This window comes from Melozone crissalis, unplaced genomic scaffold (assembly GCF_028551555.1).
Source record: "Melozone crissalis strain CALT ecotype California unplaced genomic scaffold, PUWL_Pcris_2 ptg000036l_1, whole genome shotgun sequence".
NCBI classification, from domain to species: Eukaryota; Metazoa; Chordata; class Aves; order Passeriformes; family Passerellidae; genus Melozone; species Melozone crissalis.
The window spans coordinates 4,559,558-4,575,930 of record NW_026535814.1 but is presented as its reverse complement, the minus strand read 5'-3'; the positions used below and the strand labels follow the sequence as shown (position 1 = coordinate 4,575,930).

General features: G+C 42.4%; 1 protein-coding gene across 1 annotated transcript in view; it reads right to left on the bottom strand.

Moving 5' to 3' along the window:
- TRPM6 (transient receptor potential cation channel subfamily M member 6) overlaps window positions 1-1,613 on the bottom strand; it is an 83,356-nt gene extending 81,743 nt beyond the window's left edge. Inside the window, exon 1 of the mRNA XM_054283234.1 lies at window positions 1,341-1,613. Coding sequence (XP_054139209.1) covers window positions 1,341-1,613 — 273 coding nt within the window. The remainder of the gene's footprint in view (window positions 1-1,340) is intronic.
- Between the last annotated feature and the right edge of the window lie 14,760 nt (window positions 1,614-16,373).

The window sequence follows — 16,373 nt, the reverse complement described above, 5'->3', positions numbered from 1 at the left end:
TCATTTTTTAATGCACAGTCCTACCAGTCTTACCAACAATATTTGGGAAGTCAGTCCCAAAGAAAGTCAGGCATTTGGTGGTTTTTTAGTAATTAATGCGATATAATCAGAAAATTATAAATATTCAAAGCAAGTTACGTATCCCAAAATAAATGATCTTATTGTAAGCAATTTTAAAGTGAAAATCCAAGAAGCCATAAGAAAACGATGTTTCAAATGTATTATTCAGAGGGTCAATACAATGCTTCAAGTCTCATTCAGATTTCCACTCTGAAAGCCAGTCACAGAAGGACAGTTCTTGTTACTTGTTACTTGTTAAGCGCCTGATCTTATCAAGAGCTAATCAACTTGCTCTTTTTAAAATTTGGTCTCACCTACCCAGCACTGAGTAATCACAGAGGTCAGCTACTCATTGCTGTGACAAGTGTGTGCCTTCATCAAAGGATTCAAAATCACTGAGAACAAAGGTCTACCTAGTTTAAACCAGGAGGAGGAAGAGAAAAAAATTATCTGATAGTAAATATCAGAGCTTTCTTTTGCCTGTTTTAAGTTTTCCCAACACAGGGTTTAATGTAGACTACAGAGGTGACTCTGTAAAGGTCAGATGTATCTGTAGCATCCGACATGAAAAGCAAATGCAAGTTGCAAAATTCAGCTGGAGGAAGCATGAAGGGCCCCAGGAAGTCACATGTTATTAACAACCTGCTCTAGAAGAAGGTGGCAGGTAGGTAAGAACTAGCTGATCTTCAGGGTCACTGCCAACCCAAATTATTCTGTGCTTTTATGATTCCATGATGCGAGCAATCCACACAGCTCATGTCTGGAGCCATATGACTGTTCACTGACATTTCTATCAGAATTCTTATTTTTGCTCCATTGCTTGTCTGACATAGTCACAAAATCTTCTTGGGCTTGACAGCTGCATACAGCGGCCCTTGCACACACTACAAGACAGGTCACAGAACTGAAATTGCATTTTCCAGAGAAAGAGGAAACACATCTTGGGCGCTTTCTAAAGAGGCTGAAGGTACGGTCAGCCTCACTTCTGCATTTCTCACTTGGACATGTTTTATCGCTCTCCTCAGCTCTGCCCTCCACACCACCCTCCAAAATAAAAGTTTTCCTTTTCCATATCGGCTCACAGTTAATAACAAATTGTTTTTAATGACAGATAAGTCACATCATCAATCCATCGAACACTGCAGACCAACAAACTAGCTGGAGCAAGAGTCACCCATAGCCTGAGAGCAGCCTCAGGGCACTGCAGGGCCCCTTTGCACCCCTTTGCCCCAGAGACCACCTGGACACCCCCCTAAGCTCTCCGCCAGGTCCTTCTGCACCTTCAGCCTCATGTCCGAGACATATTCCACCTCACCAGGCTTATCCCCTTGTTTATTCACTGGGGGTTGCAACAGTGGCCAAAGTGACTCCCCAAGGCTGAGGTTTCCCCGGGGCCAGGGAGAAAGGAGCAGCTGTGATTGCAGTTTAAGCCAGGTGCACAGAACGACTTGGCAGCCATCAGCACTGCCCTCCTGGCACAAAGCTGGGCTGTGCTCCAGGCTCCCAGCAGGCGGGCTGTGTTCCAAGGCATGCTTTCCTGTCTGCTCCACCATGATGGCAACTCCTCTCCCTTAAACGGCAGCTCCACGTGCCACCCACCCTTCTGGCAGCACTTTGCTCACCAGGATGCATGTGTGTGTGTCGGGATGGTCTCAGGAGCTGTGGTGGCACAAGTGATGAGAGAAGGGGCAGGGCAAGGAGGGAGCTGTAAGGAGAATGGACGGGAGGAGCTCACTGTGAGGGCTGAGGGTGCACAGCACTGCCACACAGCCTTTCTGAAACACTGGCTGAGCAGCAGGCAGAGAGGGGGATGTATTTTATAAGCACTTGGGATGTACTAGTAGAAGTTCTGCTATGCCTCTTTGGGGGTTAAATTGAAAGCCAGTCAATACAAGGTAATAAAATGCACTAGTTTATAGGATTGATAGGACTAGGACTGATCAAACCTGGGATCATCCCACCCCAGCCGGGCTGGTAAAAAATGTATTTCCACAGCCTGACCTTGACAATGCAGCCTAAAGTAGCAGGAGAGTCAGAACAGGCTGCCAACCCTTCAGAGATACAACCGAGTCCCCATCACCCATCTGCAATCTCTAGCATTACAGGAGGAGCTCACTGGGAAAAGTCTCACTAGTGTTTCCATAGTGGAAACACTAATTTTCTTACATCACAGGGCTGACACTGAAGTGCAGCCACGGTGCTTACCAAGTTCCAGACCACTGTACCTGAAACCATTGAAGGCTGGCATGCATGCATCTGCCCCAACACCATTCCTCTGCAGACACTTCCATTACTGATAACACAGAAGGTTGACCTCCACTCTCATCTCTAAGACTTAACAGCTACAAAAAACCAGAAGCAGCAATTTTATTAGCTTGTGATTTGGAAACTGAGATGACAATATGTCACATCACCAATGAATTTTAAAAATCTCTCTCGCTGACTAGCATTTATCAAAGTACATCATGACAGCACCTGGCTTCTGTCCTGGTAAAAAGAACAAGAAAGTTCAGAAACTGTTTTTAGATGCCTCATTCTGTTCCTATATGATGGACAGAGAGTACTGTACAACTTAGAAGAGGATGTAACAGCAACTGAACTATGACAGAGATGCAAAGGAGTGGCAATCCTACAGAAAGGATGAAGACGAGTGCTTTAATGCTATCTGCTTTCTTTGAGACTTAAACAGCTACGGCCCCTGACCAGGGTCTCTATTCTTTCAGCTGGAAGGTGAAAGTGTGACCACCTCATAAACTGAGGGAAAGTGTTAAAGAGGAGAACGTAAAGCAAAAGAACTGGTAATTCAAGTCACACAGAGTCAATCACAAGATTTTACCTAGAATGTATGTTACACGGTAATAAGTTTATATATTACAAACCTAGAATGTATGTTACACGGTAATAAGTTTATATATTACAAGAATCAAGGAAGGTTCACACAGCATTTGATAGAGCCTGTCTGAAAGCAACAGAGGGAAGACCAAAACTTGCAAAACTGTGCTTACCTCAGGTTGTGCTGTAAATCACCCAAGCAGTCTCAAATTCATTGCTGCAATACTCAAAAACTTGGATTACCCTGTTTGAACCTAACATCTCCATGGAGAGCACAGAAAAACCTATACATCAGCCTGCTGGAGGACACACATGCAGGGATCCACCTTTTCACTTAACACAGTGCTACTAAGTAAAAAATAAATTTAAGATAATCTGAACCACAAAAAGGAGGGATGAAGGAGCTGTTTATGTAGGAAAATAGGTATGAAGAGTAATGCAATAGTTCACATAGCTTTTTCCTCCTGGAATAGTTTCATTTAGCTTCCACAGACCAGATTACAGCCACACTGTCAGACATTGTAGATGGGATACAGTAGTCCAGCATGGTCTGTGCATTCCTATTTGTGACAGCAATCACGTTCATCCTAGTGCTGACAGTCCCACAAAGGGACTGACCTTCCCCTCACACTGCTGCAGCTTTCCCGTGACATGCTGCGCTGTACTGCAATTCCACTTTACAGACAGCCCAGTTCTGGCTTCATGGCCATTAAATCCTGTTTTCTATTATCCAGGACACCTCCCAGTGTGGTTATGCAGAGGCAAACAAGAAGTCCTGGGGAGAATGAAGGAGTGACACTCCACTGTTTCCAGGTCCATGAGGTTCTCCACAAAGCCAATCAACATGTACACAAGGTTTCACTGGCTCCAGAGGGATCTCTGCTCTTAGGCGCCAACATCAATTTTGAAAACTGAAATGGAGGCAGGTATATCATTTACCCACAGCCCAGACTGGAGTACTGTCTCTACTGCATAATCATATGTATGCCTGAACAGACATGTTTGTTCAAACTATATTTTCCTTTATGAGCAGTAGACATTTCAAACTCACCTACCTTCTGCTCTTTTCAAGCTAGTACGTGGCATTTTGCCTTTCACTAGGAGGTCACAAAGGGGCAGAAGGGGAGAGCAGTAGCAAGTAACAATTATCTGCTCCCTATTCCCGTAATAAAAAAAAACCAAAAAAAAAGTCACGGTGAAGCTCAAAGAGAAATGTCTTTTACTGGTATAGCTCTGAATGATTGTAATGTTTTCTTCCTGAATCTGGTTACTAGAAACAACCTACTTCAATACATTCATTACTAGGCGGTCCCTGCGCCCGACTGTGCCTGCCTGCTCTCTGTGAAGAGAGCTGCGGGTACACCCTGACCTCATAACCGTCATGAAATCTACATTTTTTCCTCACCAAGCCACAAAACAATTAAGGAAACTGGTTCAAACACAATAACCTATTTGCTGCTTAATGTGGTTTTATTACTACAATATAAGCCTGATATTATTTTAAATAAAGTTGTTATGGTATAAGACAAACTTACCAAAAACCTGTAAATTGATTTCACAACTTTACAGCAAGCTTCAGAGAGAAAGAAAAGAAAACTGTAATGATATTTCCTTAAACTCATTTTATTCTCACATCAGTATCTACTGATTCTTATAAGGAACACTGCAATTCCCCTGGCAGGTCCAAAAGCCATGAATCTCTAAAACTTGGCTACTGCAGTGTTTTGGTAGCAGAATTTTGTGGTTTGACTTCAGGTGTTCACAACTGAAAACACTAGCTCATACTTTTCCTTAGTTCACAAGAAAATATTGTGTATTTTGAAAAGGGTATTCATGAAGAGACATATAAAGAATATTCCACTGTATACACATTCCTTTTATCAGCAAGCATATCTGAAAAAGATTTAGAAGATACTTTGCCACAACAATGTTGCTCCAGCATGATCTGCGTGAAATATTATCCAGCTTCGTAATGTTATGTATAGTAGCAGACCTCTCTTTTTAAATCCCAAACATCTGAATCACAAACGTTCTATCTTTAAATTTAAAGAAAAAACAAACAGAAAAAAAAAACCCTCCAAAACCACAAACAAAGAAATAAAAACATTCACTCAGCATCACAGTAGAAAAAGTGACAATTTACTAAAGCTGCAGGCACTTTTCTGACATGTTGCACCTAACCTTGTGGCCATTTGGAATAGCACTACGGCAAAACTGCCTACCCCTAGCGTGGGCAGTCTTTTTTTTTTTTGCCAAAAGCCTTTCACAGCCACGAGAATACAAGCAGATCTATGTGTTTGAATGAAACCACTCAAGTCTCCGTCTGCAGAAATACCCGGAGCTAAACAGCACCGGCCCCAGAACACCAAATCCCTGGCGAAACAGCCCCCAGAAGCCATGGGGTTTCTCTTTGCCGTCAGCTAACGCTGATAGCTCCCCCCAAGCCGCCTGCACTTTCAGAGGGAGCCTGCTGCCCGTTGCGGGTTGGCCCGGACGCCCCTCACGGCGCGGCGAGCGCTCCGGCCGAGGCGGCCGAGGCCGGGCAGGACCGCTCACAGCCTCCGCTGCCCGCCGGGACACGAGGGACACGGCGGGCCACGAGGGACAGGAGGGACACGGCACCGCCCGTGCTGGGGGACAGCGGGGTCCCCGCCGGCCGCGCCGCCCTCACCTGCGGGTCGGCGCGCTCGCGGTGCGGGGCCTGCCAGCCGCGTCCCCAGCAGCGCCACACGGAGCCCGGCGGCGACAGCAGCAGCTCCCGCCACGCCGCCATGGCCCGGGCCGCGATCCTTGGCCCGCGGCGGCAGCGCGGGGCGGGCGGGGCGCCGTCCTTTACCCCTGGCTTCTGGGCGAGCCGGGCGCTACCTGCCCCCACTGCCCCAGTGCTGGTAGGTGCTATCTGCCCCCAGTCCTGGCAGGCGCTATCTGCCCCCAGTCCTGGCAGGCGCTATCTGCCCCAATCCTGGCAGGCACTATCTGCCCCAATCCTGACAGGCGCTATCTGCCCCCAATCCTGGCAGGCGCTATCTGCCCCCAGTCCTGGCAGGCGCTATCTGTCCCCAATCCTGGCAGGCGCTATCTGTCCCCAATCCTGGCAGGCGCTATCTGCCCCCAGTGCTGGCAGGCGCTATCTGCCCCCAATCTTGGCAGGCGCTATCTGTCCCCAATCCTGGCAGGCGCTATCTGCCCCCAGTCCTGGCAGGCGCTATCTGTCCCCAGTCCTGGCAGGCGCTATCTGCCCCCAATCCTGGCAGGCGCTATCTGCCCCCAGTGCTGGCAGGCGCTATCTGTCCCCAATCCTGGCAGGCGCTATCTGCCCCCAGTGCTGGCAGGCGCTATCTGTCCCCAATCCTGGCAGGCGCTATCTGCCCCCAGTGCTGGCAGGCGCTATCTGCCCCAATCCTGGCAGGCACTATCTGCCCCAATCCTGACAGGCGCTATCTGTCCCCAGTGCTGGCCGGCGCTATCTGCCCCAATCCTGGCAGGCGCTATCTGCCCCAATCCTGGCAGGCGCTATCTGTCCCCAATCCTGGCAGGCGCTATCTGCCCCCAATCCTGGCAGGCGCTATCTGCCCCCAGTCCTGGCAGGCGCTATCTGCCCCCAGTGCTGGCAGGCGCTATCTGCCCCCAATCTTGGCAGGCGCTGTCTGCCCCCAGTGCTGGCCGGCGTTATCTGCCCTCGCGGCCATGCTTTCCTGCATGGGGCAGCCGACCACCTGCTCTGCCCTGGTCGCCCCAGGAGCCGCGATGGCCGGGCCGAGCAGATCGCCGCTCACATGCCTCCCCTCCTGGGCCCAGCTGCGCTCTTCCACCCTGCCAAATTCTTTCTCAAAATGGGAGACCGCATCACAGGCACCCTGAACCCAGCACATGCTTTTTGACTCTGGTTTGCCTCCATCTCAGCCCCTCTCCTAATGCCTCAGTCATTTTTCAAGGGGTTGTACAAGTAAATTCATGGTATAATTTATGATGAAAGTAACAAGAAGGTCCAAGAGGAAAGTAGCAATTTGCTTGAATTATGAAATATGAAGACTTGAATCACAGGTAATCAAGACATTATTGAAGGCAATAAGGTAAAAAAGGAACAGTAGCAGTATTACAGCTCATGACAGTGAACACAACCAATGAATAAGAAAACAGTCTGTGACCAGTGTATTAATTAAAGTCTTCATAAAGTGATGAAATCTGGATGAAATTTTGAACACTTAGGTTCTTGATCTTCCTAGTCATCTTCACATACTTTCTGTATTAGTTTTTCCACACTGACAAAACTTAAACGAGCTTCAACAGTCCCTCAGCAGTTAGCACTTTCCCCTACAGGACTGGAGCCCTTGAATGTCCCAAGGACCACAGCCATCAAACCAAACAAAGTCCCTACAATAATTATACTTGGTTGTACCTAGTGAAAACTAATAAAACAGGCATACAGCATTCTTCTTTATCCTGAATTAGTTTCCAGTCTTTGTTTTCTTCAACTTGTTTCTCAAACCTTACTTTTCAGCCAATCTCCATTTCCTCTTATGTCAAACTTACCCTCTTCCTATAACAAACCCCAGCCTCCATTTCTTTCATATCTCAGCTCTGCTCTCTCTTCTGCTTCTTGACTGCTGTTTCTTTTATTTTGTTGGTTTCTGGCCACTGCATTGACTGTGAGCTCAAATGTCCATCCAATTCTGGATGTTATCTATATTTCCTATCCACTTGTACATTCTAGATCTTTCTTCCATTTTCTGTCTCAATTTCTAATTTTCCTGCTCAGCCAATTCTTATCTTTCTCTGTTGTGCTTATGTGTCCCTCCTCCTCCCTACAGGAGAGGCTTGCCTTCAGGCCATGTTGTTCCATTGCAGGCGCCTGAGCAGAGCCTCTGTGAGCACCAGGGAGAAGACAGCTTGTACACACAGCCTGGGCAGCACCCCAAAAAAGCAGAGTCTGCTCGGTCCTTGGGCATGCCTCAGGACCTCTGGAAATACTGGCTGTCAAACTTGGCAGTGATTTCATATGAACTGTTATTTCAAAGACAGAGAGGATAATAAAACTGTTTCCAGCCCCCTTCCAAACATGGTTTTCTTCTTCTTGTATTCCTTCTATTTTGTCTTTAGACTTTTATATTGCATTTCCCACATGGTAGACCTTAAGAAAGTATTACAGCTTCTAATAACAGGATGGACTTCTAGAAATTTTAGCAGGTGTTGAACATTATGTTAATTCTTCACCTAGCTACATCTTTTTTTTAAGGTACTACGTTACTGTCAATTAAATTTTCTCAATCAAGTCATCCTGAGTCAGCATAGAAGCTTTTGGCTCAATTTGCTAGTATCATCAATGTTTATAAATGAAGAAAATAAATCTTATAATAGGATGTATCAGTAACTGTTGCTGTGCCCACTCTTCATATGAATCTGAACTCCGTAAGGAACTTGAAACACAAGTATCCCAGCACATGCAGGTGCATTGGACTTACTGTTTCACAGCTATCTGTACACATTCCACAGATTGCAAGCATTTTCTTAATTCCAAGTTTCTACCATTTTTTTCTAAATTGTGAAGAGTCTTTCAGACATAAGAAATTCTCAGTCTTCCCTGAAATCAGGTCCTGCCATTTCTTACCTAGTACAAAGACCTAAAAATCTGCAAAAAGCTATATGAGGCAATTTATGCTGCAAATTCCCACACCCAATTCCTCAGAACTTCACTGATATGAGAATACATGTGGCATGTTTTCTAACAGCCACTTTAGTAGTTCGAAGTCCACATCACTCTCATGTACTCTCTTCTTTCCTCTAGAAACCAGAACTGCTGAGATGTTTCCTCCTTATCAATCTTATTTCTACAGACTTACCTTAAGACCAGTGCTGTCTTGCTTGTCCATCTTTTAAGCTTCTTTTTTGTTAGTCCTTTATTTCCAGTGTCTAAGCTGTCACCTCAACAGCAGTGCAGACAGTTCAGTTCTAGGACACTCATTAGGAACAGTGCATCATCACATCTCTTGCTTTTCATGTCCTAAGTAAGTTAAATGTATACTTGTCAAAGTATGACTGCATTAATTCATTAATCACCTTGCATAGTTTACAAAGTCCAAGTGTACCAAAAAGCAATCTCAAAGGAGGATAATATGCTTAATACAAACACTTACCACAGAGGAATGGGTTTGTTTCTGTTGTTTCCATGGGTGGCCTGCAAAGGCATAAACATCCAGATACCCACTCTGCTCTCTAAGATCTATTATATCATACCTCATATCCAGCAAAGTACACTGAAATGTTTTTGATGTTTTTTCCATCCATCACGTTTAATCAAGCAGAATCTACTAGATGTTCATACAGAGTTCAGAATGAAAAAGCTCAAACTAATTTATATGTCAGGCACTAATCTGTTTTAGAGGGAACTCCCAGTTTCATTGTTTCATCGTGTCCAAGCACACTGAAGATACCGAGTTTCATAAGACTGTATACACACCTTTACCTTTGCCTTAGTGCCCTAGCAGACCTTCAAGAACTGATGATGCAGCAAAGAGAGGAGCAAGGAAAAAAAGTGGTAGGCTGCTTCTAGATTTCTCCCCATTCATATCTTCATCAGCAAACCAACCTGCCTTCAGGCTTATCTTTATCCAATAAAACTAAAGGAGTAGTGTAAGTCAATCCAAGACCAAAGGCTGGCAGCAGATATATTGAACACACTCATCAGATGATGACTTGTTTCAGCCTCTGCTTTAGCATGCTCTGGAAAGGCATTGTGGCAGAATGTTGTTCATTATAGCACAAAATACAAATTTTTTTTTACCATGCAGATTCTGAACTACAACAGAACAGAATTTTCTGCTTTGGTCTCTACCTTCAACATATAGTGTATGAAGGCAACCTCCTGGGAGCAAACTTAAGTCATGCTTTATTGCTTATTTCACAGTATACATATATACAATGATTGTTCCAGGTCTGATCATAGTAAATCTTCTCTCCTACTGCCCAATGCACACTGGTATTAGAAACTGATTTGCCAGCAAAAGAGAACATTACTTCCCTCATCACAAATATAATTTTTTTATTATTAAAAGATGATAGAACACAGACAGGGATATAAATGTCCGTCATTTACTTGTTTACATGATAAATGTGCTTCAACAGGAGACAAGAAAGAAGAGAATTTTGAATATAAGTGCCACATCTACACATCTTTTGAAAGCCTCCAGGGATGGTGACTCTCTCACTTCTCTGAGCAGCCTGTCCTATTACTTGGCAGCCTTTCCAGGGAAGAAGGTTACCCTAATATACAATCTAAGCCTCCCTGGCACAACTTGAGGCTTCATCTTGTCTTCTCTTGTTAATTGGGACAGAACCCCAACAACTGCCTCACTACAATCTCCTTTTAGGTAGTGAACACACACACAAGGAAGATCCAGGATAAAAGGATAACATTGTGGTCTTTACCTCAACATTCAATGACTCATCAGATAGTATGTGTAGCTAAACAGTATCACCTTTAAAAATGTCCACATTTCTGGGGAACCTTTATTGACCAATAACCCAATTCTTACTTCTAAGAATAAGCAGTCTTCAGGGTTTTGTAAAATACTTCTCAGGGAATATTGCCTCTCTTCTGTAGCTCTCTCATTCCTGGTATCTCTCAGAGTGGTCAACGGATTTTTCAAAAGTACTTTTAGAGTACTCCTAGAAGGTAAGATTACTGTCTGACTTAGCTTCCTGGACTGTGTCAAATGACAGGCATATGGATTCTTCAATGGCATTTCTTCCAGACATTACCCCAGAGCTCTCAAAACCTCATTTTAAAACAATTTTCAAAATCTGTGTTTTCTTTTCCCACCAGTTTTTTCACAGCACAAGCTAGGGTTGGTAGTGTGCAGATACTATTCAACATCTTATTGGTGACACAGATGCTGGGAGCAAGAGCACCCTAGCATGTTTGCCAGTGACACCAAGATGAGTTGTGCAAACACACTGGAGGGAAGGGATGCCATCCAGAGGGACCTTGACAGGCTTGAGAGGCGAGCCAATGCAAACCTCATAAAGTTCAACAGACCTAAGTGCAAGGTCCTACACCTGGCTCAGGGCAATCCCAGACACACCCACAGGTTGGGCAGAGATGTAACCGAGAGCAGCCCTGTGCACAAAGATTTGGGGGTGATAGTTATGAAAAAACTCAGCATGGGCCAGCAGTGTGCATTTGCAGCCCAGAAAGCCAAATGCATTCTGGGCTACATCCAAAGGAGTGTGGTCAGCAGATAAAAGGAGGTGATTCTGCCCCTCTGCTCTGCTCTTGTGTGACCCACCTGGAGTCACCCACCCTGCGTGCAGTTCTGGTGTCCCCAGCATAAGAAGGACATGGAGCTGTTGGAGCAAGTCCAGAGGCCCATGAGGTTGGTGAGAAGCCTGGAACATGTCCACTACAAAGACAGGCTGAGCAAGTTGGGACTGTGCAGCCTGGAGAGGAGACCTCATAGCAACCTTCCAGTATCTGAAAGGGACCTGCAGGGAAGCTGGAGATATCCCAGCCCTGACAGTGTTCTAGGCCAGATTGGAAAAGGCCTTAAGCAACCTGGTCTAGTGGCAGGTGTCCCTTTCCATGGCAGCAGGGATTTGAACTAGATTTTAAATCCCTTCAAAATTATTTTAAAGCCCTTCCAAACCCTTAACATTCTCTGTGTTTATGGTATTTTTCTCACAGGGACTATACAGAAGTTAGAATTGGGAAAAGAGAGGTATTCATCTTCAAAGATGTGTCAAAGAAAAAGCTTCGAGCTTTAGAGGAGACAAACAAAAATCTTTGAGCTTAAGACTGAAAAAAGAGCCCTGTCCACATGACTGATCTCTTTAATTTGAACTAACTGAAAATTCTTTACCTAAAAATCACTATTCACAAAAAAAAAAGAAAAGAAAAATTTAAAAAGTTACCTACAAATCGAATGCCTGAAAATCAAGGGTTAAACAGTGATGAATGTACATGAAGCAGCACACTTCACTAAGGAAGAAGGAAGTCTGTCCTTTAGTGACAGACTAAAATAGAGAAAACCTGAATTTACTAGGGTATCTGTGAAGTACACTGAGAACACCCATTCTCAGAGTGGAATACAAGACTTAAAGCAATGTCAGATTATACAGTGCAAGAAGATGGGCAGTTTCATGGTGAATAATACTGTCTATTGTCGGTGCCAGCCTTCCAAGGGCTGAAGGCAGATCCCTGTTCATGTGACATGTGCATTTAATAACTGCTGGGTGCTCTGCAGGCAAGGGACAAACACTTGACTGTTGGCTTTCACAGGTCACCCAGCAGCTGTGGGGTCTGGGCAAGGGCTCCCCATCGCGTACTGCTTGGTGGCCAAGCCATGGCAGAAAAGGCAGGGAACCATTTGGATTCACCTGCACGTGGCCTGCAGGCATGGTTTTGAGTACCCCGTGTTGAAAGCAGCAGGCAGTTATCAGCAGATGCTGGTGTCAGCTAGGCAGAGCACTGTTATGACAACTATTCTTTAAATAGTGTTTTGAGTAGCTATCCCATACTAAATAATAGAAATATACCATAATATGAACAGTCAAACTCATTAACTTGGCTGTTATTGCTGATGTTCTAATTTCACCTTTAGGTACCCAGATTTCTAAAAGGAAAGCAAAGTAAATTTAGGCTTACTTCTATTCAAGAAATTAAGTTTACTCTTTCCTTGCAGCAATCACCCATTTCTAAAACAATATTCTTCTCTTATAACCCAGTGTCTTAGTTCTTACATAATTTTTATACCAATCTGTTTGCTAGTTGCTATAGTATGTTTTTAAATTGTAGTTTTTTTATCACAGGAATTAGCATAGGTGATATTTTAAGTGGTATTCTCTTCAATTCCTTCCTCATATGAAAACATCTTAAGTATTTTTCTTTTCTGAGGAAAAACTGACTAGCCTAGGAGAGAGAATGAGTTTAGTTCCATCCTTGTGAAAATCACATCAAATTAGTGTGACTGATTTTTATTTTCATACGGTATTGCACAATCTTACTTCAGAATTATTTTTAGGAGTTAAATTTCTACAATGAAAAGCTGTCTTTGGTGTCTCTGTATTTGCACATTACACATTTAGAAATACAGAAGTTTGTCTGAAGTACATTTTCCTCTTTTCAATCACAGGTTTCTCCAACTTCATAAAGGTAAAAGAAGAAAAACTATTACAGCATTCACAGATGTAACCTTTTGTGATTATTTGATTTTTTTAAAAAATTGTGATTCCCAACTGATGATCATGAAACCAAAGGATTTTGGTAGCTTACTTTATGCAAAAGCAGTTTTTACATAATAATTATGCAATCAGAAACAAAATAAGGTGGTGCTTTTTGAGTTTTTTTTTTTTTGTTTTGGTTTTCTTTTTTTGTTTTGTTTTGTTTTGTTTTGTTTTGTTTTAATTCTGGGAATTAAAAGAAACTGAAAGCAATTTCCATACTCTACAAGTAGAAGCCTCAAAAGAAAATATCCTGCATGCAGCATCAGGCTTCAGAGAGAGGTATTTGACACTTTGAGTAGATCCCATAAAATTTATTATTGTGTTTCAATTTAGGTAGAATGCATCTGTGTACTACTCAAATGAAGGATACAAAATTCACCTGTGGAAGAGAACAATGAATGGCTCATTTCCATTCACAGCTCTGCATGAAAGGCTTTCCTCTAGCTTAAACTTCACTGCAGATAGTATAATGCTATTTTTGTTTCATTTTTTTCAACCTCATACTTGGTAAATCACTTAATTAATCATACTCCAATCCAAATGTGAACTGCAAGCATTCACATAAAGAAAGTGGAAAAAAATTGAATGCTTAGCTAGTCCATATCCCTTCTTTCAAAAGTTCATTTTTGTAAAATAAGACAAAAAAAGCAGATAAACAATCATCCACCATAACATTTTTTTTAAAAAGTAAACACAGAAATAAAAATTCAGCTTGCTTCCATCCCACTTTCACATTTTTCCCCTGGGGATGGTAACATATCACTAATAAAAAAACTACTTCTTCCTTCAGTAGGGGAAAAAGTTACTGTCTGTATGGTTTTAAGAGAAGAAAGAACAGTATTTTTAAAGTCTTTAGAAGTTACTAAGAAGTCATGAATACAAGAATACTTCACCAAGAACATTAAAACCATAAACTACTACTGACTACAACTGCTACTTTCAAATACAACACTAATTAAAATATACTGTTAAAATATACTTTACATCACCATCAAATTCTTTAATACAAAAAGCATGAAGTAGGAATTTTATTCAGGAAATAGGAAAATAAGTATCTCCCTTCTCTTAATTTTCTTCATACCCCGCAAATAATTACTTATGTACAAACATTTAAATACTTCTTTGTGAGTTAGTTTCTTTTGAATTAGCACTTACCTTTCTCTTCCTCATATCAGACATTTCAAGTAGCCTTCAGACACCAGCTGAGGTTTTCATCCAACACACAATCTGATAAAGCTTGTTCCCCAGTTCTAACTAAAGGAAACAGTAATACAAAGCAGTAACAACAAAATCCCATGTATTAAATTGATAATTGGGTTTGGTTGACTGCTTTTTGGTTTTGGGGGGATGAGGAGATTTGGAGAGAATTGAGAGATGAATCAAAACTCCTTGACACAATGTTTTTACTCTAGTTATGCTGACAACCTTGTGTCACCTTATGATCAGGGACTTGAGTTGATCTGCCCTTATTTATGTATCAAGTAAGGACATGATTAGCATTCATGATGTCACTGCTTGAATTTTGAGTAGCAGTCTGGAGTAAAAGCATGCCCAAAACATTTTCCAGATTCATGGTAACTTGCTGTGAATGTGTATTGCCACCTAGAGTGTCAAAGTTATAACTGTAGGCATGGAAGTAATTAAGCCAGCCCAGGCATATTAGTTATTATGAAATGCTCCTTAGAGCACAAGTTTTGCTGCAGAAGCAGTGAGTCCGTGCAGTCTAACTCCTCTTCCCACAGTCAAGGTCAGAGGCTTTCACAAAAGAATACATTAATTTCCCCAAATGAATCTACCGCTCTGGTTAAAACATGCTGGCAGATGCTGGACACTAATTAATCTTTAATTTCACCTGGTAACATATACGTTTGCACACTTTTATTTTCTTTATGAAGGATCCTATATATTTTCCAAGTTCCTATATACAAGCATGTTTTTCAACATCCACTAAACTCCTGGCCAACAGGAAAAAAAGTCAACCAGCAACTGTCAAAACAGTGAAAAACCTATTATTTTATCAACTATTTAGTTGATACTATATTCAAATTACTGTAATGTTGCTGTGCTGAAATGGAGCTAATGCTGAAAATATTGTCATTGATCTGCTGGCCAACTCACAGGCTGAGTTACTTCATGATCCACCTTCCATCCCCCATTTTTTCCCTTTCCTTCTACCACAGTCTACTGACTCAACACATGTTCACTTATGCAGCCTGTTTTTCTCAGTAGTTCTTCCCTTTTCTGATCTGGACTGAGCTCTAATCTCTTCCCAGAGACTTATCTATCTTAGGAACCATAGACATAATCCAACTCTTCAATAAACACAAATCAAACAATATAAATTAGGCCTTTAGTTTAGAATAATGCAAAAGACTTATTAAATGTTGGTCATGCTACTTTGCTGTTTAAATCTGCTTTGAAACATATTTAACTTTCACATCTGACTTGCTATTATTCCTGCACCCTTACTGTGCAACTTGCTGATACTGCACCTGATCAACCCGGGTGGTGTCTAGTTACCCCTTGCAAGTTCTTAAGCTTGTGACACTGGTCTTTCCTTTTAGAAAGAAATATTATAGAGAATACAAACTCCCAGTTAACTATAGAAAATATAAATTTTTTTTCACTCTGAAATTTAAAACCATATCAAATTAAAACTGTCAGTCAGTATGCAGCTACTGAATTGCTGCAATGTGTGATGGCATTTCTTTATCCTAAAACAACATTTTCTTTTCACTGGATGTTAATGTATATGCAAATTAAAACTTACACTTACATACAGTTTATATACAGCTTTGGAATGAAAGGTCTCTAGAAAAATGGAGTCAGAAGTCAAGACCAGCAATTTGGCAGTTCAGTGTCACATGGCATCTGGAGACACCAGACACTGAGAAATGCAATTTCTTATACATTTTGTCAGCTTTAGTGCAAAATGTATGTGATCTGTCATCACCCCTCATTACTGCTCCAGCCTTTTGCATAACCCAGACTCTCAAGAGTAATTTCAAACAGTTTTCCAAGGCTTTTAAATTTACTCTATTTGCAAAGAGATGAATGGAAAAAATGAATCAGCTCAGGAAACAGTCTAAAAGTAACCATAACATTCCAGCCCGTAACAGAGTCCACAACTGGAAAAAACTATGAGGAAAGTGCTTGCCTACAGCACAATTGCAAATGAAGTAAACACATGGCTTACAGCACACTGGAAGCTTAATTTGTTGTAAAGGACTTATTTACCTGGTTATGGGATAGATCAAACATGT